The sequence below is a fragment of the Orcinus orca genome, chromosome 17 (genome assembly GCF_937001465.1).
Source record: "Orcinus orca chromosome 17, mOrcOrc1.1, whole genome shotgun sequence".
Lineage (NCBI taxonomy): Eukaryota > Metazoa > Chordata > Mammalia > Artiodactyla > Delphinidae > Orcinus > Orcinus orca.
The window spans coordinates 80,254,685-80,280,494 of record NC_064575.1 but is presented as its reverse complement, the minus strand read 5'-3'; the positions used below and the strand labels follow the sequence as shown (position 1 = coordinate 80,280,494).

General features: G+C 44.6%; 1 protein-coding gene across 2 annotated transcripts in view; it reads left to right on the top strand.

The window, feature by feature from the left end:
* ZFAT (zinc finger and AT-hook domain containing) overlaps positions 1-25,810 on the top strand; it is a 187,791-nt gene that overhangs the window by 105,254 nt on the left and 56,727 nt on the right. Inside the window, exons 11-12 of one of the 2 annotated variants that reach the window (XM_033419751.2) lie at positions 3,999-4,087; positions 6,400-6,450. In XM_033419751.2, the coding sequence (XP_033275642.1) occupies positions 3,999-4,087; positions 6,400-6,450 (140 nt within the window). The remainder of the gene's footprint in view (positions 1-3,998; positions 4,088-6,399; positions 6,451-25,810) is intronic. The other variant, XM_004265302.4, reaches the window with a different exon arrangement.

Here is a 25,810-nt window from a genome sequence, read left to right as displayed (position 1 = left end):
CAGAGCATGGAAGGAAGGGCACCCCAGGCCCCAGAGCAGCAAGAGCAAAGGCCCGGAGGTGGCGTGAGTGTGCTATGCCCCTGGGGTGGAGAGAGGGGGGCGAGGGTCACGGCTGAGCACAGGAGGTAACGGGGAGGGTCCCATCAGCCATTGCCAGGTGGTCACGGCTTGCTGTGGGTGGAGACAAGGCCAGAGCAGTTGCTGGGGGCAGGGTGCGGAAAGCCTTCTGTGAACTCTTTGATATTATGTTACTTACACGTTATCATTTTCCTTTCTCTGTTTGTATTCTTTCTATTTTAAGGAATATTATCTCAGGCTGGCTTAACTGGACCTATCCTTGGATTGTCCCTGAGAGTGTCAGGGAGGTCAAAACACTAGGATTTGAGGAGTGCTGCCCCAGTGGCCGTGGCAGAGCAGAGTCCGCTGCTGGGTCACCTGCACACACCCTCAGCCTCTTCTCTCAGGGGACCCCTTTTCGGGTGCTTGCCGCCCAGAGTCTGAGCCCATCCTGGCGGCAGGCGGAGGTTGCCTCCCCATTTTTCTAGTGGGGACACACTGAGCAGCAGGGAGGAATGAACCCTGGGCCTCACAGGTGAGCTGGCTGGGGCTGCAGGAGAGCACCCCTCCGCTGCCACACTGGTGCTTCCCGGGGCCGCCACCCTGCGGAACCAGGCTTTATGTGTGTGGTTCCTATGTGCCCCTTTTGCTGTTGGAAATTCTTTGTTCCCTTTGGGGAAATCATGCCATGTCCTTCTTAGCCAAGAGGATTCTTACAGAGCCGAGTCAGAGCTTTGGGGTCCAAATCCAGGCTCTGCCACCGACTGCTTCACAACCTGGCAAGTTGCTCAGCTTCGTGTTCCTAGTCTCTCATCCATAAGAGGGGTGCCCTGCCTTGCCTCCGCAGGTTCTGGGCAGCGCGAGGAGATCAGACACGCCATGTCCTGGCACAGCTGCTGACGGCCAGCAGCTCGCTACGTAGAGCTAGCCGGGCACATTGTGTGCAAAATGAATTAAGTTTTTTAAAACGTCCACCTCATTTTTTCTTTGTCATCATTCCCTTCTTTTCCTGGGCTGCTCTATGACTCACATCCAATACAGCCATTTGCTGTGCACCTACCAGCCCTTTGAGGTCACTCTAACCTCGGGTAAATACTGCGTTTTCTAGACAATCCTCCCTGTGATTCTCAGGAGTATCTTGATAGAAAACAGTCTGATAGTCTCAAATCATTACATTTTTATGATTAGTCATGCATCTCTATTGCATTATTTTAATTAGGCAGCAAAAGATTATGTCAAGAGCTCTCCCAGCCTGTTCGGTGGGGGGGCGTCATTGGTCGCTGAAAACATTTGTAATATTTATTGCCTGCACTCTGACGCTTCATAAGGGATGGCTTTTAAGAGCTGCCTTCTTTCCTTGTCTCTGGCGAGCCCTGGGAGTATATTCATAAAAGGTTGACTGTGGACCTCAAACGAGGTGATGCCATTTATTCATTTCAGGCACTAATCATTTTTAGCTTAATCTCCTACTCTTTGATCCAAGTGTATTGGTAGTGAGTGAAAATATTTATCAACGTGGATATCAGCTTTCCTCCCCGCATGGTGCCAGTGGGGAACCTAGATACCATTCTGCTCAGGCTGCCTGGCACAGTCATGATGTATTTAGGCGAGTCACACACCAGTGGAGAAGTATGGGTGTCCGAGTTTATACAGGAGATGTGTAGCCATGCATAGCCCTTCTGTTTGAAAAAGATGGTACTGTGTTCAAGGGAAGGTGTTAACTGCGCTCTAATTATGACTTTTCTGCCTTACACATGAAAAAGTGTTCCTCATACTTTGGACTTGCAGAATTAGTGGAATCTAGAGTTTGGGGGTCCTTCGCCTGGAATGATAGGTACAATTGCAGTAATAACATGTTTATATTATTGTTTCCCTTTTGCTGCTGCTATTGAGAGCATTGGTCAAGTAAGATGTACAAAGTTTCCTTTTTGCTTCTTGCCCAGCTCAGTTTAGTAGAATGCACAGAATATGTTCAGTGTGTGCCAGGCGCTCAGGCACTAGGAGTGCCAAGATGACTTAAGACATGGTTCCTGCCGATGGGAGGCCAATGGCAGGTCATGACCATGCTGCAGGGCCAGGGCATGGACAGAGTGTGTGTGGGAGCGTCAGGGGGCTGGCTCTTAGCCCGCTTGTACCAGAGATGTTGTTCAACTGGAGTTTTGAGTTAAAGTGAAGAATGCCCACATGCCAGGAATGGAAGATGTTAGCAGAGGCTCAGGGCTCTTGGACTGCAAAGGCAAAACAGGAAGTCAGAGAGAGGGACCGGGGGGAGAGTTACTTTGATTTTGGGTGCCTTCCATGCCATGCTTTGGAACTTCAACTCTGATCTGTATTTGGAGTCATTGGTGGGCTGTGCAGCAAGGGCTGTGGACGAGTTTGTGTGTTAGATCAAGGATGGAGGATGGGGCATCAGGATGGATGGATGATGGATGGAGGCGGGGGCAGTGGGTGGGTGATAGATGGATGGGAGGGTTGCCTGAAAGAAAGGAAACCAATTCATTTGAGCAATGGCTTTTGCGTTGTCCAGGAAAGAAATGAGGAGGGCCTTAACCAGTGTGGAGGTTTTAGAAACAGAGAGAAATAGAAAAATACTGGGAGTTGAAATCAGGTGCTTAAAAAATAAGGTGAGTGAAGTTGGGGTCATGGAGATGTTGAGGAAGGCTACTGGGTCTCTGACTTAGGCGATCAGGTGGGTGATAAACTAGGAATGCTGGAGGTGGAACCCATGTGATGGGTGAGGCAAAGAGTCCAAATTAGGACATTTGGGACAGCTAAGCAGTAGTCCAGCAGACAGTTGAAAACTCAAATCTCAAGTTGAGGGAAGGGTAGAAGGTGTAAAAGTATGCGTAGAAGGTGTAGATTTTGACCTCAAAGGTTTACATGCAAGGATGCCTGTAGAAGAAGAAGAGCGGGTGTGTGGGCTGGAGCAGTCTGGGACCTCAGTGTGAAAAAGCTGTAGATGGGAGAGAGTGTTTCCGGGATACACAGAACGAATAGAGAGGCACGGAGAGGCAATAGTGGCGTGGCGTCAGTGGAGCAGAGGGTTTCCCAAGCGCGGTGTTAGCAGAGCCACGTGCGGTAGAGTCCTGTCAAATAAGGACTGAAGTCTGCCATTGGCTTGGCGTCATGGAGGTCCCTGGTTACCTTGGCGAGACAGGTTTTGGGGCAAGCTGGTGTCACCTGCCAGTTTTGGGGTGGGCTCAGGAGTGGATAGAAAAGGAGCATGGAGGCTGCAGAGGTGGACAGCTTTTTCACCCAGCTCGTCTGGGAAGGAAAGGTGTGAGAGGTTCCCAGAGGGAGCCAGTGTTTCTGTGGCACCACGTGCAGTGACTGTGGTCATTGCTGCCTCCGGAGGCTTAGAGCCATTAGAAGCTGCGTGGTGAGCATCGCAGCTGTGAGAAGTGGGCCATATTTTTATTTGGTTGCACGTTTGTATTATTGCAAGTTGAGGTTTTATTTTTGCTCCTCAGGGGTAAAAAATGTAGCCTGCCCCATATATCCATTGATTTAACATGTGGGCTTGTTTATCACATTACTGAATGTTTATAAATTGCTGAAACATTAATCCTCTCAAAAGACCCACGTTTCACACTTCTCTGTCGTTTTCTCTCTAGCATCTCCTGAAATCTGCCTTTTACACTCCTACGAGTTCCAAAACACAGATCTCTTCTCTTGCTGAAGGGCATTCTGCAGGTGCTGTTGGCTCTCGGGATGGCGTCCACACTCCTAGGGAGACACTGAGGCCCCTGGCGTCGGGCCCCCCAGCCTCCCCTGGGCTAGACGGAGCATACTGCCTTGCGGCTGTGCACTTCCTTGCCAGTTCCCCTGACGTTCTGGACACCCCCGACGGCACGGGGCCTCTTCGTGCCTTCATGCACGCTCCACTCACACGCAGGGGCTGCGAGCCTGACGGTGCTCACCTTCTTCTCCCTTCTTTTCAGGGAAGCAGTTCAAGTGCACGGTGTGTGACTACACAGCAGCCCAGAAGCCACAGCTGCTGCGGCACATGGAGCAGCACGCCTCCTTCAAGGTAAGTGGGCTCGGCGCTGGAGCGGGTATTCAAGTCGGAAGCGCACTGCTCTTCAAAATAAAGACGGAGGGAACCTCCTTTCATTGTTTTGGAGCGTCCCCTTCCCTTCTGGGCCTGCTCAGCCAGTGCACGTGGAGTCTGGGGCGTGGCTCGGCTGACTGCATGCCCTCTCCTTCTGCAAGTGTAGCGCTTCTCTGTACTTTGGGGACCAAGTCCAGGAACAGAGTGTAAGAGGACGCAGACTAGAGAAAGGCACCCTCTCACCGTAAAAAAATGGAGTGATTTAGAGCAAAGAGTATGTGCTTTAAGGACAGGTGTGTGCTGTCAGATCCTGGATTGTCTCAGGTGAACCCCTGATACGGCAGGTGTGATGATGCCAGGTTGGCAGGCGCTTGTAAGAGCTGGAAATGGCGGTCATGTGCCCGCCACGGTGCTAGCGTGTAACAGGGGCTCGGGAGACCGTGGCTTTCCTTATTCTTTTAATACCTCCAGTTGATGTCTCTTTCATGTAGATGGTAATATCCCCTTGGCCACTGCTTATGGTGCAGTTATTGACAGCAAGAACCCTGGTCCAGTGAATTTGTTTAATAATAAATTCTGCTCAACCCTCAGCAACTGGACCCTTAAAATCGATGCTCTTGCTGCTGGCCCGTGCATGTGAAGGTGGGAACACGATGCTCTGAGATGTTTGTTGAAATCGTGTCCACTGCTAAGTCCCAGAGGGCGGTAGGCAGAACGTGGAAGGACCCTGGGCCACCACACTCAGAGGCGCATTTATATTTATTGAGCATCTACTGTGTCCCTGCACTGTGCCAGGAGCTTCACCCCCCTCAACTCTGATCTCCACACAGTAGATATCATTGCCCGGATTGGACAGCTGAACAACCTGCATCTCACATAAGTTAAGTGACCCCCACGAATCTTTCCTTGATGCCCATATCCACGGGCTTCAGTCACCGTTATAATAGTGGCCAGCCTATGCCGTCTGTCACCCCTTCTGAAGTACGAGGACCCTCCCTGATGACAAGCTCATCTGATGCTCAGAACAGCCTTGGGATGAAGTGACTTGAAGCCTCATGATCTCTCCTCTTGTAGTTAAGAAACCAGGCGGCTCGGGGGGGATGAGGGCTCATGTGCTTTGACTATCCAGGAGGTGAGGGAGTGAGAGCTGGGGCTTTGCCTCTGAGCCCTAGGTCTGAGCGTCTCTTACCAGATCTTCTCAGTCCCTCACTGACGGCAGAAAGGGGGCAGTTGGGGAACCTGAGGTTGCTGTGCCTGTCGCTTCTGTAGCTGCTTTCGGGTCTGCACCGAACATGAGTTTCTCAGGTGAGACCCACGTGTCACCCAGCAGGAGTGCAAAGTGTCTCAACTGGGATGTTCCATGTTTGCATACTTTGCACATAATTAAAATTAAGAGCTTAATGTCGCATCCCGCCTCTCATAGATGTGTTTCTCTGGGGGACTCTGGATTTTCTTAGACTAGTGCAATTGTAGGACTAGAGGATGCAGAGTTAGGGCAACTCTCACTTTATAGATGAGAAATGTAGACCCAGGGAGGTTGATTTCTGTCCTCGCTGTTTCAGAATCGGAGCTAGACTTCTCATTCATTCCTCAGTTTCCGTGTGGAGCATCTTCCCTTCCTAACCAGACACAGCAGACAGTCTCTCTGCCCTGAAGTCCTCATTGACTTGTTCCTCAGATTTGTGGAATCTTTGGTTTGTGTGCAGAAGTGCATTTGGGGGTGATTTGATTGAAGGTGTCCCTCTCACGTGTGGTTCTCAGCTTTTTCCTGCCATCACATGGTTGTACTCTGGGGCCTCGGGAGCCTGACTAAGCTTGGCCCTGGGTCATGGCCGGTTTCCCACGGCCTCTCCGTGGATGTAGGGGTCCCCCTGCTGAGCGGTGCCCCAGCTGCGGATGAGATTCAGCCTGAATGAGAACCACTAATTCAGCCCTGGGCTTCTCCCTTCCTCCAGATCGGGATGCTCTTCTTGTACACATGCGTGTAAGTCGTGCTTCTAGGTTAACTGGGGCTGATGAGGCAAAATGAAATTGGTTCCTGCCAGCCACCCTCATCCTAACTGTAATTGCCCTTTCCCTTTCCTCTCTGTCCACCCCTGTAGTAGTTTTCCATTACTGTTGTGATAAATTACTCCAGCTTTGTAACTTAAACAGCACAAGTTTATTGTCTGATAGTTCTGTGGTTCAGAATTCCAGCACAGGTCGCACTGAGCTAACACGCAGGTGACGTGTTCTTTCTGGAGAGGCTCTAAGAGAAAATCCATTTCCTTGCTCTTCTCTGGCTCCTACAGGCCGTCCGCACTCCTCGGCTCGTGGCCCCTTCGTCTTGTCTTCAAAGCCAGGTGAGCATCCGTCATCTCTCTCCTCCTCTGACTCCCCTCTTCTGCTTTCCTCTTCCAGTTTGAACGGACCCTGTGATTACAGCACACCCACTTGGATAACCCAGGACAATGTCCTTATCTTAAAGTCAGAGGATCAATAACCTTAATTCTAGCTGTAGTCTTAATTCCTTTTTGCCACATAAGGTTCCAGGGATTAGGACATGGTCATCTTTGGGGAGGGCATTTTTCTGCCCACTGCATTCCCTCACTCTTTTTTCTTCCTTTCACATCTATCTGTGTGGTAGAAATTTTCATCCATATCAGAAAATATGCAGTATGCATCTCCTGCATTCCCTTTTCCTACCCAGAGCAAACATTATGAAGAAATCAAGCGTCACTATTTTACTGATCCGAGATGAGACTTCAGCATCTTGGGCAAATACTGCTAATCCATTGCAGTTGGCTTGCTAGAGGAAACCAGTTTGCCTTTCCAGATCTGGATGTGTAATTTTCAATATATAATTTGTGTCAGGAAACACTGTAATAAAGGCAAACTCCTGTATTGCCTTTTAAAATTACATGGTGTCATTCATGTGTTTATTTTAAGAATAAAATTAAAATGTATTCACTAAATAAGATTTGGAAATGCTTTTTGGTTCTTTTCCTTGGGGGAATTTTTGGATATATTTTTAGACATGGTTGAGGTCACACTGTAAATGAGCATTTTTTTTTTGATGGAGATTAAAATGTCAGCTTTATCAGTGATGAAGCTCTACTGGAGAATGTGGCTTAGATGAGTGGCCAGATGGTTTGCTGAGAATACTTCACTTCTGAGTTAGAATAACCTCACAGTGAAAGGCCAGACGGGGGCACCTACATACTTTAGGGATTATAAATATTGCCTTTTTTCTTTATCCTCATTTCATAGGCCTTTTTTCATTTTATGAAAATACATTTATTAACTACTTTTAATGGCTGCATAAGGATGAGTATCATAGTTTAACATTCCCCTCATAATTGGGCAGTTTAGTCGTTTCCAATTTTTGCTGTTATAAAGAACCCTACAGTGGACATCATACCAAAAGCATTTCCATGTCACCCTAAAATCCAAAGACTATGAAACACTGGGCAAAGCCCACCAAACCACTGAGGGTTCACAAACAGTGGAGGTGTTATATGTGCTTCTTAAATAACATGCATTCCCTAGGGTGGGGTTGACACAATCGACCTTAAAGATGTGCCAGAGAAGATGCTCGGACGAGAGGAGCCAGTGCTGAGCCGGGAGTCTCTAAACAGGAGCAGTCTTGTTCCCTTGGCCCAGCTGTTCAGCCCTCTGCTTCCTGCACATAAACAAGCCGCATGCCGTTCTGTAAGCAATGTGATCACCAGGCAGACTCACTTGTGGAGTTTTCTCCATTAGGCTCATATGAACCCATAACTCTGCTGATAGAAATGTTCTCAATCATAGGGCTGGTGGATTCTGTGCCAGTCTCTTTGTACATCAATAATAAAAAGCGGCTTTATTTAATTTAAAAACATTTTGAAATAATTTTAGACTCACAAAAAGCCTCGGAGTTCCTGTGTACCTAGCACCCACCTTCCCTTGGTGATACCATCTTTAGCTATAGTATATTGTCAAAAGTAGGAAATGGACTTTGTGACACTACTATTAACTAAACTGTAGACCTTATTTGGATTTTACCAGTCTTATCTATTTTTTTAAATTTAGAAACTATTTTAAAAAGTAGTTTTAGGGGAATTGCATGGTGGTCCAGTGGTTAGGACTTGGCGCTTTCACTGTCAGAGGTCCGGGTTCAATCACTGGTTGGGGAGCTAAGATCCCACAAGCCATGCGGCACAGCCGAAAAAAAAACCAACAACAAAAAACCCCCAAACTACTTTTAGGTTCATAGCAAAATTGGGAGGAAAATATAGAGACTTCCTATATACCACCTGGCTCCACTCCCCCTCCACATACAGCCTCCCCCATTTTCAACATCCCCACCAGTGTGGTACATTTGTTACAATTGATGAACCTATGTTGATATATCATAATCACCTGAAGCCCATAGTTAATATTTGGGTTCACGCTTGGTGTTGTACATTCTACGGGTTTGGACAAATGTATAATGACATATATCCACAATTACAGTATCATACAGAATAGTTATACTGCCCCCAAGATCCTCTTTGCTCTGCCTATTAATCCCTCTCTTCCCTCTGCCTCCTGGCAACTTCTGATCTTTCTGCTGTCTCCATAGTGTTGCCTTTCCCAGAATGTCATACAGTAGGAATTGTACAGTATGTAGCCCTTTTAGATTGGCTTCTTTCACTTAGTAATTGCATTTAAGGTTCCTCCATGTCTTTTCATGGCTTGATAGCTCGTTTCTTTTTAACACTGAATAATATTCCATTGTCTGGATGGACCACAGTTTATGCATTTATCTACTAAAGGACATCTTAGTTGCTTCTAAGTTTTGGCAATTATGAATAAGGCTGCTGTAAACATCCATTTGCAGGTTTCTGTGTGGTCATACGTTCTCAGCTCCTTTGGGTAAATGCCAAGGAGTGAGATGGCGAGATTGTATGGTAAGAGTATGTTTAGTTTTGTAAGAAACCCCCAAACTCTCTTCCAAAGTGACCATGCCTTTTGTACCACGGTGGCTGTGCCATTTGGAAGTTCATTGAGATTCTGTTTGGCACTTGAAAATTTCTGAGAGCAATGAGATCTTGTAGAAAAACACAGGCTTTTAGAACAAGACAGACTCAGGTTTAGAACTAGACAGACTGTGCCACTTACAGGCTGTGTTGTTTAACTTCTTTATACAATTTTATTGTTTGTAAAATGTTGATGGCAATATCTGTCTCCTGGTATTGAAGATATTAAAGGCAATATCACTTTTATGAGAAGTGGATCTGGTACATGGTAGATGATCAAAAAATGTTGGCTCTCTTTTCCCTCCCCTGTCTCTTAAAAATGACTCCAATTCCTAAAAGAACCAAAGCAAGGATTATAAACCAGTCTAATCATGCTTTCAATTTATGTTTGTAAATCACTCATTCTAAATATTTCCCAGGTGTTGTGTTTTCCTTATATATATATTTTTAGATGTTGGTGGTGTTTTACTTTTGTTGTTGCTTATGGCTTTGGAGTTAGGCAGATAAGGATCAAAATCTTAATGCCACTACTTACTAACTAGCTGATCTTTGGGGATTTTGATCCTTCGCCTTTTTGGGCCACTGTCTCCTTATTTGAAAATTGGGAACAATGATACCATTATTTCAAGGGCTGCATTAAGAAGGAGAGGTTGATTTGAGGGAGCAGATTAGAAGGAATGTGCCCCCATTGCTTTGGACAGACCTGGACCATCAGCCCTGTGCAGGCCAGCTCCAGGGAGGAGGTGCTGTGAGGGCCTCAGGCTTGCTCTCTTGGTAACAAGAGCTGGGGGGCTTTCTTTTTAATGGGAGCAGCTCTGGCCTCCTGCCACCCTTCCCATCAGATTAATTCTTCTCTTTCCGTAAACTTGGAGGCCAGACCAGCATCCTTGACTATACCACATTCCCATGTGGTTCTGAGGCAGAGGCTCCACAAATCATAATCTGCCAGCCACTGCACTGGGTTTTGAACTGTGTGAAGGAAAGGTCCTATCTGAGTTTTTATATAAAGTGTGTTCTTGTAAATAGCATATAGCTGGATCTTGTTGCCTGTATGTGTGTGTATGTGTGTGTGTGTGTGTGTGTGTGTGTGTGTCCACGTGCCCACACACAACCAGTCTGACAATCACTGCTCTTTAATTGGAGTGCTTAGTCCATTTACATTTAATGTAATTTTTGACATGTCTCACTTGAAAAGTATGGTCTTGGTGTTTATTTTCTCTGTCATGTCAGTTCTTTGATCCTGTCTCCTCCTCTTCTGGCTTCTTTTGGGTGAATCAGGTAGTTTTTAGTATTCCATTTGACTTTTTCCCCTGAGAGTAGAGCTTTTCTTTTTCAGGTAAAATTTAAATTTTAGAACAGTTGTAGAATTACAGAAAAATTGTTATGGTAATATGGAGAGTTTCCATATTCCACATACCCAGTTTCTCCTGTTGTTAGCATCTAACATTTACAATAGTACCTTTGTTACAACTAATGAACCAATATTAATACATCATGAACTAAAGTCCATATTTTATTAAGATTTCCTTAGATTTTACCTAATGTCCTTTTCCTGTTCTAGGATCCCATTAGGGTCCCATATTACATTTAGTCAAGATGTCTTTTTAGGCTGCTTTTGGATCTGACGGTTTCTCAGACTTTCTCTGTTTTTGATGACCTTGGCAGTTTTGAGGAGTACTGATGAGGTATTTTATCATACAGCCCTCAATTAGGATTTGTTTGCTTTTTTATTTTTAAATAAATTTATTTATTTTATTTATTTATTTTTGGCTGCATTGGGTCTTCGTTGCTGCACACGGGCTTTCTCTAGTTGCAGCAAGTGGGGGCTACTCTTCGTTGTGGTGCATGTGCTTCTCATTGCAGTGGATGCTCTTACCTTCTCTTGTTGCGGAGCGTGGGCTCTAGGTGTGCGGGCTTCAGTAGTTGTGGCACACGGGCTCAGTAGTTGTGGCGCATGGGCTTAGTTGCTCCATGGCATGTGGGATCTTCCCGGACCAGAGCTCAAACCCGTGTCCCTTGCATTGGCAGATGGATTCTTTACCACTGTGCCACCAGGGAAGTCCCTGTTTGCTTTTTTTTTTTTTTCTGTTTGCTTTTTAACTATACTTTCTTTGTTTGTTGTTGTTGTTTTTCTTTTTTCTTTTTAGTTATTGCTGTGGACATCACACTATGCATCTGTATTTTAACACATTCTAGCTAGCTGCAAATATACTGTTTTATGAACAATGGAAGAACCATGAATCATTATAGTTCACGTTACACCCCTCCTACCCTTTGTTGTCATGCATATCACTTCTCTTTGTGTTCTAAACTCCTCAATATAGTGTTAGTTTTTGGTTTAGTCAGTATTTAAAATACATGTAAGAAAATATAATCTTAAAAATGTCTTTTATGTTTACTTACATATTTAGTCTTTCTGGTGTTCTTTATTTTTTTCCTGCAGGCCTAGCTTCCATCTGATAAATTTTCCTTTAGTTTGGAGAACTTCTGTTGGCATTTGTTATATATATCTGTTTTGCTGGAGTTGAATTATCTCAGCTTTTGTCTATTTGGAAATTCTTTGTCTTCATTTTTGAAGAACATTTTGATGACTATAGATTTCTAGGAGGACACCACTCTAAAGATGTTGTCCCATTATGTTTTGTCTTTCATTATTTCTAACCCTTATCATTTCCCCCTATATGTAATGGTTCTTTTTCCCCTCTGGTTTAGATTTTTCTTTTTCTTTGTTTTTTCATCATATTAACATCATTATGTTTAGGTGTGGTTTCCTAGTGTTTACCTTGCTGAGATTTTGGATCTGTGGGTTGATATCTTTCAAGAGGTTTGGACCATTCTCAGCCATTATGTCTTTACGTATTACTTATGCTTCATTTGCTTCCGTTTTTTCCTCTAGGACTATAATACCTCATATATTAAACTTTTTGATATCTCACAGCATTCAGATGATCTGTCTCTTTTTCTGTCTCTAATTCTTTCTCTTTGTGTTTCAGTTTATATGATTTGTATTGATCTTCAAGTTTACTTATCATTTCTCTCATATGTCAGTTCTGCTATTTAGATACTCAAATGAATTATTCATTTCTGAGTTTTTTTGATTTATAGCATTGACATTTAGTTATTTTTTATAGTTTTTTTCTCTGCCAAAAATTATCAGTTGTTCACACATGTTTTCCATTACAGCCTTTAACTTATTTGTCATTATTTAAATGTTTCTGTCTAATAATTTCAATATCTGAGTGATCTGTGCATCAGTTTCTATTGACTTTTTTTCTTGAATTGGGTCACGTGTTCTTCTTTGCATATATCATAATGTTTACCTGGATGCTAGATACTACGTGTGAAAGAACAGTAGAGGCTGTTGTCCATGGGAAAGTAAATGCCTCTTTGTATCAGGCCATTAGAGTGGGGACTGTACAGAGAATAGCAGGCCTGACTGCTGTCCTTTCAAAGCTGTAATTGCGAACTTGGCCCTTGGTTGGTATGTGGTTGTTGAGGCAGTCCTGTTTCTCTCTGGCTTTCTCCTCCTTGCAGAGCTTTCTCCCCTCTCTGCCCAGCCCGACCTCAGGAGAGCCTACAGTGTACTTGGTGAAGGCTTCATACCTTTGATGAGGATGGTGGTGGACTTTCTCTTCCCTGACCTGCTCCAGCCATGGAGTCCTTGCTGTGTTTTCTGTGCACCCACTGTGTGCCAGGGCAGAGGATGTTGGGATGAAGCCAGGCCTCTGTCTGCCCGGCTCATGGATCTGGGGAGAGCCACCTGTGCATAAAAAGCAACAGCAAGTATGTTAACTGCTGCAAGAAAGTTAGGTACTAAGCTCTGTAGGAACCCAGAAGACCAGCTAACTAATTATTACAACACTATCATATTTTATTTTTTTAATTATTTTATTGGAGTATAATTGCTTTACAGTGGTGTGTTAGTTTCTGCTTTATAACAAAGTGAATCAGTTATACATATACATATGTTCCCATACCTCTTCCCTCTTATGTCTCCCTCCCTCCCACCCTCCCTATCCCACCCCTCCAGGCAGTCACAAAACACCGAGCTGATCTCCCTGTGCTACGCGGCTGCTTCCCACTAGCTATCTACCTTACGTTTGGTAGTGTATATATGTCCATGCCTCTCTCTCGCTTTGTCACAGCTTACCCTTCCCCCTCCCCATATCCTCAAGTGCATTCTCTAGTAGGTCTGTGTCTTTATTCCTGTCTTACTGCTAGGTTCTTCATGACATGTTTTTTTTCTTAGATTCCATATATATGTGTTAGCATACGGTACTTGTCTTTCTTTTTCTGACTTACTTCACTCTGTATGACAGACTCTAGGTCTATCCACCTCACTACAAATAGCTCAATTTCGTTTCCTTTTATGGCTGAGTAATATTCCATTGTATATATGTGCCACATCTTCTTTATCCATTCATCCGATGATGGACACTTAGGTTGTTTCCATCTCCGGGCTATTGTAAATAGAGCTGCAGTGAACATTTTGGTACATGACTCTTTTTGAATTATGGTTTTCTCAGGGTATATGCCCAGTAGTGGGATTGCTGGGTCATACGGTAGTTCTATTTGTTGTTTTTTTAAGGAACCTCCATACTGTTCTCCACAGTGGCTGAATCAATTTACATTCCCACCAACAGTGCAAGAGGGTTCCCTTTTCTCCACACCCTCTCCAGCATTTATTGTTTGTAGATTTTTTGATGATGGCCATTCTGACTGGTGTGAGATGATATCTCATTGTAGTTTTGATTTGCATTTCTCTAATGATTAATGAAGTTGAGCATTCTTTCATGTGTTTGTTGGCAGTCTGTATATCTTCTTTGGAAAAATGTCTATTTAGGTCTTCTGCCCATTTTTGGATTGGGTTGTTAGTTTTTCTGTTATTGAGCTGCATAAGCTACTTATACATTTTGGAGATTAATCCTTTGTCAGTTGCTTCATTTGCAGATATTTTCTCCCATTCTGAGGGTTGTCTTTTGGTCTTGTTTATGGTTTCCTATGCTGTGCAAAAGCTTTGAAGTTTCATTAGGTCCCATTTGTTTATTTTTGTTTTTATTTCCATTTCTCTGGGAGGTGGGTCAGAAAGGATCTTGCTGTGATTTATGTCATAGAGTGTTCTGCCTATGTCTTCCTCTAAGAGTTTGATAGTTTCTGGCCTTACATTTAGGTTTTTAATCCATTTGGAGCTTATTTTTGTGTATGGTGTTAGGGAGTGATCTAATCTCATACTTTTACATGTACCTGTCCAGTTTTCCCAGCACCACTTATTGAAGAGGCTGTCCTTTCTCCACTGTACATTCCTGCCTCCTTTATCAAAGATAAGGTGACCATATGTGCGTGGGTTTATCTCTGGGCTTTCTATCCTGTTCCATTGATCTATCTTTCTGTTTTTGTGCCAGTACCATACTGTCTTGACTACTGTAGCTTTGTAGTATAGTCTGAAGTCAAGGCGCCTGATTCCTCCATCTCCGTTTTTCGTTCTCAAGATTGCTTTGGCTGTTCGGGGTCTTTTGTGTTTCCATACAAACTGTGAAATTTTTTGTTCTATTTCTGTGAAAAATGCCAGTGGTAGTTTGATAGGGATTGCACTGAATCTGTAGATTGCTTTGGGTAGTAGAGTCATTTTCCAATCCAAGAACATGGTATATCTCTCCATCTATTTGTATCATCTTTAATTTCTTTCATCAGTGTCTTATAATTTTCTGCATACAGGACTTTTGTCTCCTTAGGTAGGTTTATTCCTAGATATTTTATTCTTTTTGTTGCAGTGGTAAATGGGAGTGTTTTCTTGATTTCACTTTCGGATTTTTCATCATTAGTGTATAGGAATGCCAGAGATTTCTGTGCATTAATTTTGTATCCTGCTACTTTACCAAATTCATTGATCAGCTCTAGTAGTTGTCTGGTAGCATCTTTACGATTCTCTATGTATAGTATCATGTCATCTGCAAACAGTGACAGCTTTACTTCTTCTTTTCCAATTTGGATTCCTTTTATTTCCTTTTCTTCTCTGATTGCTGTGGCTAAAACTTCCAAAACTATGTTGAATAAGAGTGGTGAGAGTGGGCAACCTTGTCTTGTTCCTGATCTTAGTGGAAATGCTTTCAGTTTTTCACCTTTGAGGACGATGTTGGCTGTGGGTTTGTCATATATGGCCTTTATTATGTTGAGGAAAGTTGCCTCTGTGCCTACTTTCTGCAGGGTTTTTATCATAAATGGGTGTTGAATTTTGTCGAAAGCTTTCTCTGCATCTATTGAGATGATCATATGGTTTTTCTCCTTCAGTTTGTTAATATGGTTTATGACATTGATTGTTTTGCGTATATTGAAGAATCCTTGCATTCCTGGAATAAACCCCACTTGATCATGGTGTATGATCCTATTAATGGGCTGTTGTATTCTGTTTGCTAGTATTTTGTTGAGGATTTTTGCATCTGTGTTCATCAGTGATATTTTCCTGTAGTTTTCTTTCCTTGTGACATCCTTGTCTGGTTTTGGTATCAAGGTGATGGTGGCCTCGTAGAATGAGTTTGGGAGTGTTCCTCCCTCTGCTATATTTTGGAAGAGTTTGAGAAGGATAGGTGTTAGCTCTTCTCTAAATGTTTGATAGAATTCGCCTGTGAAGCCATCTGGTCCTGGGCTTTTCTTTGTTGGAAGATTTTTAATCACAGTTTCAATTTCAGTGCTTGTGATTGGTCTGTTCATATTTTCTATTTCTTCCTGATTCAGTCTTGGCAGGTTGTGCATTTCTAAGAATTTGTCCATTTCTTCCAGGTTGTCCATTTTATTGGCATAGATTTGCTTGTAATAATCTCTCATGACACTGTATTTCTGCAGTGTCAGTTTTTACTTCTCCTTTTTCATTTCTAATTCTATTGATTTGAGTCTTCTCCCTTTTTTTTCTTGATGAGTCTGGCTAATGGTTTATGAATTTTGTTTATCTTCTCAAAGAACCAGCTTTTAGTTTTATTGATCTTTACTGTTGTTTCCTTCATTTCTTTTTTATTTATTTCTGATCTGATTTTTATGATTTCTTTCTTTCTGTTGACTTTGGGTTTTGTTCTTCTTTCTCTAATTGCTTTAGGTGCAAGGTTAGGTTGTTCGAGATGTTTCCTGTTTCTTAAGGTAGGATTGTATTGCTATAAACTTCCCTCTTAGAACTGCTTTTGCTGCATCCCATAGATTTTGGGTCGTCGTGTCTCCATTGTCATTTTATCTAGGTATTTTTTAATTTCCTCTTTGATTTCTTCAGTGATCACTTCGTTATTAAGTAGTGTATTGTTTAGCCTCCATGTGTTTGTATTTTTTACAGATTTTTTCCTGTAATCGATATCTAGTCTCATAGCGTTGTGGTTGGAAAAGATACTTGAAACAATTTCAGTTTTCTTAAATTTACCAAGGCTTGACTTGTGACCCAAGATATGGTCTATCCTGGAGAATGTTCCATGAGCACTTGAGAAAAATGTGTATTCTGTTGTTTTTGGATGGAATGTCCTATAAATATCAATTAAGTCCATCTTGTTTAACGTATCATTTAAAGCTTGTGTTTCCTTATTTATTTTCATTTTGGATGATCTGTCCATTGGTCAAAGTGGGGTGTTAAAGCCCCCTACTATGAATGTGTTACTGTCGATTTCCCCTTTTGTGGCTGTTAGTATTTGCCTTATGTATTGAGGTGCTCCTATGTTGGGTGCATAAATATTTACAATTGTTATATCTTCTTCTAGGATCTATCCCTTGATTGTTATGTAGTGTCCTTCTTTGTCTCTTCTAATAGTCTTTATTTTAAAGTCTATTTTGTCTGATATGAGAATTGCTACTCCAGCTTTCTTTTGGTTTCCATTTTCATGAAATATCTTTTTCCATCCCCTTACTTTCAGTTTGTATGTGTCTCTAGGTCTGAAGTCGGTCCCTTGTACACAGCAAATATATGAGTCTTGTTTTTGTATCCATTCAGCCAATCTGTGTCTTTTGGTGGGAGCATTTAGTCCATTTACATTTAAGATAATTATCGATATGTATGTTCCTATTCCCATTTTCTTAATTGTTTTGGGTTCGTTATTGTAGGTCTTTTCCTTCTCTTGTGTTTCTTGCCTAGAGAAGTTCCTTTAGCAGTTGTTGTAAAGCTGGTTTGGTGGTGCTGAACTCGCTCAGCTTTTGCTTGTCTGTAAAGGTTTTAATTTCTCCATCAAATCTGAATGAGATCCTTGCTGGGTAAAGTCATCTTGGTTGCAGGTTTTTCTCCTTCATCACTTTCAATATGTCCTGCCGGTCCCTTCTGGCTTGCAGGGTTTCTGCTGAAAGATCAGCTGTTAACTTTATGGGAATTCCCTTGTGTGTTATTTGTTGTTTTTCCCTTGCTGCTTTTAATATGTTTTCTTTGTATTTAATTTTTGACAGTTTGATTAATCTGTGTCTTGGCATATTTCTCCTTGGATTTATCCTGTATGGGACTCTCTGTGCTTCCTGGACTTGATTAACTATTTCCTTTCCCATATTAGGGAAGTTTTCAACTATAATCTCTTCAAATATTTTCTCAGTCCCTTTCTGTTTCTCTTCTTCTTCTGGAACCCCTATAATTGGAATGTTGGTGCGTTTGATGTTGTCCCAGAGGTCTCTGAGACTGTCCTCAGTTCTTTTCATTCTTTTTTCTTTATTCTGCTCTGCTGTAGTTATTTCCACTATTTTATCTTCCAGGTCACTTATCCGTTCTTTTGCCTCAGTTATTCTGCTATTGATCCCATCTAGAGTATTTTTCACTTCATTTATTGTGTTGTTCATCATCGTTTGTTTCATCTTTAGTTCTTCTAGGTCCTTGTTAAATGTTTCTTGCATTTTGTCTATTCTATTTCCAAGATTTTGGATCATCTTTACTATCATTATTCTGAATTCTTTTTCAGGTAGACTGCCTATTTCCTCTTCATTTGTTAGGTCTGGTGGGTTTTTATCTTGCTCCTTCATCTGCTGTGTGTTTTTCTGTCTTCTCATTTTGCTTATCTTACTGTATTTGTGGTCTCCTTTTTGCAGGCTGCAGGTTCGTAGTTTCCGTCGTATTTGGTGTCTGTCCCCAGTGGCTAAGGTTGGATCAGTGGGTTGTGTAGGCTTCCTGGTGGAGGGGACTAGTGCCTGTGTTCTGGTGGATGAGGCTGGATCTTGTGTTTCTGGTGGGCAGATGCCCATCTGGTGGTGTGTTTTGTGGTGTCTGTGGACTTATTATGATTTTAGGCAGCCTCTCTGCTAATGGGTGGGGTTGTGTTTTTGTCTTGCTAGTTGTTTGGCATAGTATGTCCAGCACTGTAGCTTGCTGGTCATTGAGTGAAGCTGGGTGCTGGTGTTGAGATGGAGCTCTCTGGGAGAGTTTCGCAGTTTGATATTATGTGGAGCTGGGAGGTCTCTTGTGGACCAGTGTCCTGAAGTTGGCTCTCCCACCTCAGAGGCACAGCACTGCCTCCTGGCTGCAGCACCAAGAGCCTTTCATCCACACGGCTCAGAATAAAAGGGAGAAAAAGTAGAAAGAAAGAATTAGTATAAGTAGAAAGAAGGAAAGAAAGAAAGGAGCGAGGGAGGGATGGAGGGAGGAAGGAAGAAGGGAAGGAAGGAAAAAAAAGAAAGAAAGAAAGAAAGAAGATAAAGTAAAATAAAATAAAAAGTAATTATTAAGAAAAAAAATAACGGTAGGATAGAACCCTACAACAAATGGTGGAAGCAAAGCTCTACAGACATAATCTCACACAGAAGCATACACATACACACTCACAAAAAGAGGAAAAGGGGAAAAAATCATAAATCTTGCTCTCAAAGTCCACCTCCTCCATTTGGGATGATTCGTTGTCTATTCATGCATTGCACAGATGCAGGTACATCAAGTTGATTGTGGAGCTTTAATCCGCTGCTTCTGAGGCTGCTGGGAGAGATTTCCCTTTCTCTTATTTGTTCTCACAGCTCCCAGGGGCTCAGCTTTGGACTTGGCCCCGCCTCTGCGTGTATGTCACCGGAGGGCGTCTGTTCTTCGCTCAGGCAGGGTGGGGTTAAAGGAGCTGCTGATTCGGGGGCTCTGGCTCACTCAGGCCGGGGGTCGGGAGGGGCACAGAGTGCGGGGCGGGCCTGCGGCGGCAGAGGCCAGCGTGACGTTGCACGAGCCTGAGGCGCGCCGTGCGTTCTCCCGGGTAAGTTGTACCTGGATCCCAGGACCCTGGCAGTGGCGGGCTGCACAGGCTCCCGGGAGGGGAGGTGTGGAGAGTGACCTGTGCTCGCACGCAGGCTTCTTGGTGGCGGCAGCAGCAGCCTTAGCGTCTTATACCCGTCTCTGGGGTTCGTGCTTTTAGCCGCGGCTCACACCCGTCTCTGGAGCTCCTTTAAGCAGCGCTCCTAATCCTCTCTCCTCGCGCACCAGGAAACAAAGAGGGAAGAACAAGTCTCTTGCCTCTTCGGCAGCTCCAGGCTTTTCCCGGACTCCCTCCCGGCTAGCCGTGGCACACTAACCCCCTGCAGGCTGTGTTCACGCCGCCAACCCCAGTCCTCTCCCTTTGCTCTGACCGAAGCCCAAGCCTCAGCTCCCAGCCCCGCCTGCCCCGGCGGGGGAGCAGACAAGCCTCTCGGGCTGGTGAGTGCCGGTCGGCACCGATCCTCTGTGCGGGAATCTCCCCGCTTTGCCCTCTGCACCCCTGTTGCTGTGCTCTCCTCCACGGCTCCAAAGCTTCCCCCTCCGCCACCCACAGTCTCCGCCTGCGAAGGGGCTTCCTAGTGTGTGGAAACCTTTCTTCCTTCACAGCTCCCTCCCAGAGGTGCAGGTACCGTCCCTATCCTTTTGTCTCTGTTTTTTCTTTTTTCTTTTGCCCTACGCAGGTACGTGGGGAGTTTCTTGCCTTTTGGGAGGTCTGAGGTCTTCTGCCAGCGTTCAGTAGGTGTTCTGTAGGAGTTGTTCCACGTGTAGATGTATTTCTGGTGTATCTGTGGGGAGGAAGGTGATCTCCGCCTCTTACTCTTCTGCCATTTTCCCGGAAGCCCCCTATCATGTTTTAAAAGCTATGTTTTAATTGAGTTAATATAGTATTATCTTATCATGCAAAATCTGTAGCTTTTGAAACCTGTAGCAACCAAAAATTTCTGATCGACTGATATCCACAAATCAAAGGGAATTAGTGTAATCCCTTGTTGTATTTCTGACAATGAAATGGGTCCCAAAGGCGTTCATAATGTGTCCATGTGAAGCAGAATCAAGTTATATATATAGAAGATGCCAGGCAGCTGAGCTCATAGGCTGTGTAAGGGGCTTAGATACTAAATTGAACAGAGGTGGTGTTTGGATGAGTTCAGCCAGGAAGTGAACTAATTTACTCCTAGTTTCCACTCTAAACTTAATAAACAAGGAAGTGAAAGTACAGAAATGATCTCAAAGAAGCAGAATGTTTAGAACCACACATTTATAAACAGTTCAAGTTAATCCTCAGTCTGAGATCCTCAGTATCCCCCAGAACGCTGAGTCACCCGGCATTGCTTATAGCAAGCATTTTGGGTTTATTTCTACTATAACTTCTTCTGTTACCCAGGAGATGGTTCCATCTTCCCATCAGAAACTTCCGCCACAGTGTTGGAATGTTTAAGTATCTTGTGTCAGCGTAAAAAAGACAGGTGGACCGATCCCTTTTATAATAGCCATCTGCTGGGCATTTCAACAGGTGTTTCATGTATGTTACCTTACTTTGCCCTCAAAACTACTATGATGTAGGTATTGATCTTCCCATTTTACAGATGAGGAAACAGGCCCAGAGTCCCGTTAAGTAACATACTTGAGAGTAACACAATTTGTAAGTGGAGGAGCTGGGATTTTGAGCCTTGTCTCTTTGTAGACAAACCTACCCTCCGTTCGTTACCCTCCACTTTCCTACTCTCAAGCCCAGCAGAGGGACGTTCTGGCTCCCTCGTCCCTTTTTTCCCCTCACTGCTTTGATTATATAAGCCTGCAGTTAGATGTTTAGCTATCAAGACTCAAGCAAAATCTTTAAGCAGAATGCTGAGTGAGTGTAAACTTAGCAGCTATAGCGTTTCCCAAGATGAGTGGAAATTACTGAACCATGGGGCAAAGAGAGTGAAAAGTCCATTGTAGGGTTGCTGTTGGTGGTGTTTATTTTGCTTTTCAGCTCTTAATTTCCATGAAAGTGGAGAATCTGAGATTACATGTTTCCCTTTTTTCTTTAAGCATGTGTATGCCTATGAGGAGGAAGAAGGGCCATGGCGGGGGGTGAGTGGTCAGAGGGGCCATTTATTAAGTTGTTTTGAACTGGAATGTCTCTGCTAAAAACCTGTTACACCATCTTCAGCTTCCTTGTATTTTAGATTTTTTAAGCACTTTGGGGGATAAAAAAAAGGAAATTGGATTGTCTTATGTTAAATTAAAATCCTGTCTGTCTAATAGTGTACAGTATATTCTCTGGAAATATTGCATTTTGACAGCATAAGCGATTACAAAAAAAATCAATAATTGGAGAACATTTGAAGAGTCATCTAAGCTCTTGCACGAGAAGCAATTAGTATGGATTGATTTACTGTTATTTATTGTGATGAGATAATTGCCTCAACATAAGGCATTTTGGAACTTGTGGTACTCCATGGTTTTAAAACATTTATTCTTTTAAATTGTTTAATTTGTCTCGGGCCTTATTTTACAACAGAGGTGACTTTGTGCTTGGTGAAATATATGAAGACCTGGCTTTTTTCTCTCTGGATCCTTGGCCCCAAGCTTGGATTTGTCCCTGTTGTGGCCAACCCAGGAATGAAGTTCCAACCTTGTGCTCTCAGGCTTATAATCCTGAAGAGACAGGGCCAAAAACAAAAACCAAACAAACAAAAAAAAACAAATTACAAAACTCTTCTCTTCTGCATAGATGGTGCAGGGCAGCTTTGACTGAAGGCTTGGGTTGTAGACCACAGGGTCACCAGTGGGACAAGGAGACGGGGTGCTCCTCTCATTCACACGGACAGCATTGCTTTGAAAGCTTTGGCACAAACCTGTTTAAGGGCTGAGCCCGAGGATCGTGAGTCCGTGGACGTCCACTTGCCCCCGGCCCTCCTTGGGATGCAGGTCCTTTCCTTTCTGGTATGTGTCTCTTTGCTTCTGCCCCTGTGTCCCTTTTCTCCCTGTCGGTCCCCTGTGACTGTGCATCTTTTGGCTCTTTGTATGTATGTATGTGTGTGTGTGTATGTGTATGTGTGTGTGTGTATGTGTATGTCAGGTTGGGCCTCAGTTTACCCGTCCCCCCACTTGGTTCTACGTGTGCGTCGTTCACATCTACCTCTGAGCCCAGGCTAGAGGAGGAGGCGAGGGAGCCAGGATTCCAGACGCAGATGCTCTTTAGGAATTTCCCGTATCGGCATCACCGTGTGTCTTATAATTTACAATCTCCGTCCTTTTTCCTATGAATATGCATGTTTTTCTTTTTGAGTGGCTCACTTCCCAGCCCAGAGGTACAGATCCAGTCTCTTGGTGGTTGACCTGGCCCAGTGTGTTTTTCTCTTGCTACAGGGTGAGGGGCCTGAATGTGGCTCTGCTGAAAGGGCTCTCGGAGCAGCTGTGGGGATGCACTCTGTAAATCTGCGAAACATGTCAGTCTCCCAGCCCATGTCATCATCCAGAACATTCTCAAAGGGCCACTAGCTTTGCTGGATGACCCTGTGCGGGTAATGGGACTTGGCAGTTCACAAATCCAATGCGATGACATTTCTCTGAGTGGAAAAGAAGTTTCTCATGGGCACCTTTACCACTGAGTAGGGAAATTTTGAAGCCAGCGGCCAATCAGTCGGGGTTTTTGTTTTGCATGGTTTGTTCTGTGAGTCTCTGGTACCCACTCCTCTCTGTTGGCTACAGTGGGCGACTCAGCAGAAGTGTAAGGCATGTGGCTCAGGGGGACATGGTCTGTGTGGGGGATGGAGGATGGCATAAGGTGGGATTTTCCAGAGTGTGTTCCTTAGACCACTGGTTCTGTGGGATGTTACAGGCATTGTGTGGAGGGGCGCAGTGTGCGGTGATTCGCAAACTTACCTCACCACAGAACCCCTTCCTCCCTTTTCTTCCCCCCAGTGTTCCCTCCCAGCACTTAGGTTTCGTGAGACAACTTGGGAAATGCTGGTTATCGGAGAATCAAAGAGTAGAAAAAAATAGCATATCGAACCCCACATCTGTCTGCCGTGCAGCGGCCTCTGATCACCCCCCGAGTTAGAGCCCACACCCTGCAGACCACAGGTGGCTGCCCAGCCCGCTGCGCGCCGCGCGTCCTCGCTTGGCCTCACCCCTGCCGTCCCCTCTTCTTGTTGCCCTTCTCCCAGAAAGCCACGCGAGTCTCCCTCCTCTTTCTGGTCTTGGTTCAAATGCTTTATTTTTTCCGCACTGTCTGATGACATCTGGCAGATTGTGTAGTTCCTTGTTTATGATGCTGGAATGTGCATCCTGTGGGAGCACTTTTAGCTTTTGTTCTAGTCTCAGCAGGGAGGCAACACTTAATAAACACCTGTCGCGTGAACAAATGAGTAAGTGAATAGATTCTATAGAACTTTAGTGACTTAGGCTGATCCTGGAAGTCATCTAGGTGGAGGTGGGCCTCTGGGCTCCTTGGAAGGCTTGTAGCCACAAGGGCACGGGGTTCAGCGGCTCTTCATCAAGGGCCCTACTTGCCCTTCACTCTGCTCTCAGTTCACTGTGTGGCCTTGCGCTCTCGGCACTTTGTCCCTCAGTAGCGAGGGGCAGTGAGGTTAAAGTGAGAAAAGGCACATGTAATCAAGCGTGGTCCCAAGGTCATGGGGTTCCGTAGATTCACCCAGTGCTGTTGACCTCCTGCTGGGAGTCAGGCACTGCATGGGGTGGATGCCCAGTGCAGCCCACCAGGAGCTGCTCTCTTAGCAAAGAGCAGATTTAATATCTGGAAGCGTATTGTTTTCTTATGTCAGGCGTAGTGAGCCTCGCTTCATTATGGTGTTATGTTCGACATACATCTCAGAGGAGATTCCTGTCAAAGGGAATGTGGGTAATCTTCTTCTGGTGTGTTCCTTAAAAATCTGTGGAAATGTAGACATGATGGACTTCAGTATGGCAGTGCTGTTAACTGTCTAACCTGCAGTTTTAGAGGTAGTGGTGGGTAGCAGGCAACCCCGTGGGCTGTCCAGATGGGGGGCTGTGCAGAGCCAGGTCCCCAAGGGGGGAATAGGGAGACAAGGGGAAGAAAAGTGAGTAGTTTGTGTACCAGAACTTTATGTGCTGGAAATACTACTATGAAAACAGTACTATCTTGTTGATCCTGTTAATTGGGAACACAAAGTCATTTGCAAAGCTGAAAATATACCATAATAGGGAGAACTGCAGAAATCATCCGTCTGATCCTTCCATGGGGGAGATTGTTGCTGAAGCGGGGCTTGTTGGCGGGGGGCCTTGCAGTCAGTACACCAGCGGCCAAGGGGAGTGGCACGTGGGCTTTGGGGCCTAGACAGACTTTGGCTCACACCCAGCTTTCCCGGTGACTGTATGACCTTCAGCAAGCCGCTTACCCTCCCAGGGCCTCTGCATCCTCACCTGGGAAGTGGGAATTGAGATTTCTTCTCAAGGTGGTCGTGAGGCCTGCGGTAGGGACTCAGGGTTCACGGTCATTGTCACCAGTGCACTCTGGCTCCCCTCCTTGATCTGGCCTTCCCCCTGTGCTCCACATGTAAACATGGACATCCTCAAATCCCACATGCAAGTACGCAGGCCAGAAGGAATGCCCCTCCCCTCCCCTTCCCTTTCTCTCTTTCTTTCTTTCTTTCTTTTTCTTTTTAATAAGGCAGTTTGCCCTGAGTTTCTGTGTCTAAACCGTCAATGATAATAATCTGATAGCGTCTCCACGCAGGCTGCTCTCTTTACGTTACCGCTACTCCTTGTGCTAAAATGAGGAAACATGCGTGGAGTTGCACAGCTGTGAAGCTCTAGACCCCCGCCTGAGCCCAGGTCTCTTTGCCCCCCAAACCCCTGCCACTCAAAGTTTGTGCGAAATATTCTGGACCACAGAGCTCTCCATGCCCAACGGTGGGGAAGCATCTGTTCTGATTGTTTCTTTCCAGAAATAAAATCCAGGTAAGACAGTTAGAAAAAGCTGTCACGCTTCATCCTGTCCTTTCCAGGCTCTGATGAGATGAAACTGCCTCGTGAGTCTCAGACATAACTGAATTCAGTCTCTGAGGGAGGGGAGCCCTGAATTAACAGTGCTCGAGAACCCCGGGTCCTGCCCTGCCCCCAGCCCAGCTGCACGCTTCTCAGGGTGACTTGGTGCTAGCTTGCATTTGAGGGAATTGATGGCCACCTCAGACATTTATGAAAAAGAATTCCATCTTCCTGTCGGGTTTTCTCAGCTGCAGAAGCGCGGCTGTAAATCTTATCGGTGTTCTACAGCCCAGGCCCCAGGGAAGTGCTTGCATAATCCAGGACCGTCTCTCTCCACCGTGTAACTTGATTTAAGTTTGGCGATGCCAGTGTTATAGTTAATATTTCCTCCAGGCCTGTGACCAGGTCCCTCTTTAGAGAGACACCCCGACTGCAGTCTTCTTCTTGGACATTTTGGGTTATGAAGGGCGGATATGCTAGAACCCAGTTCTAGTATCAACGTGATTTTTGTCACACCGATGAAAGAAAATAAGGGTAAGGGTAGCTTTACATGTCAGGGTATAAGTGCCTTTGCTATTGTTGTTATTAACGTTACTA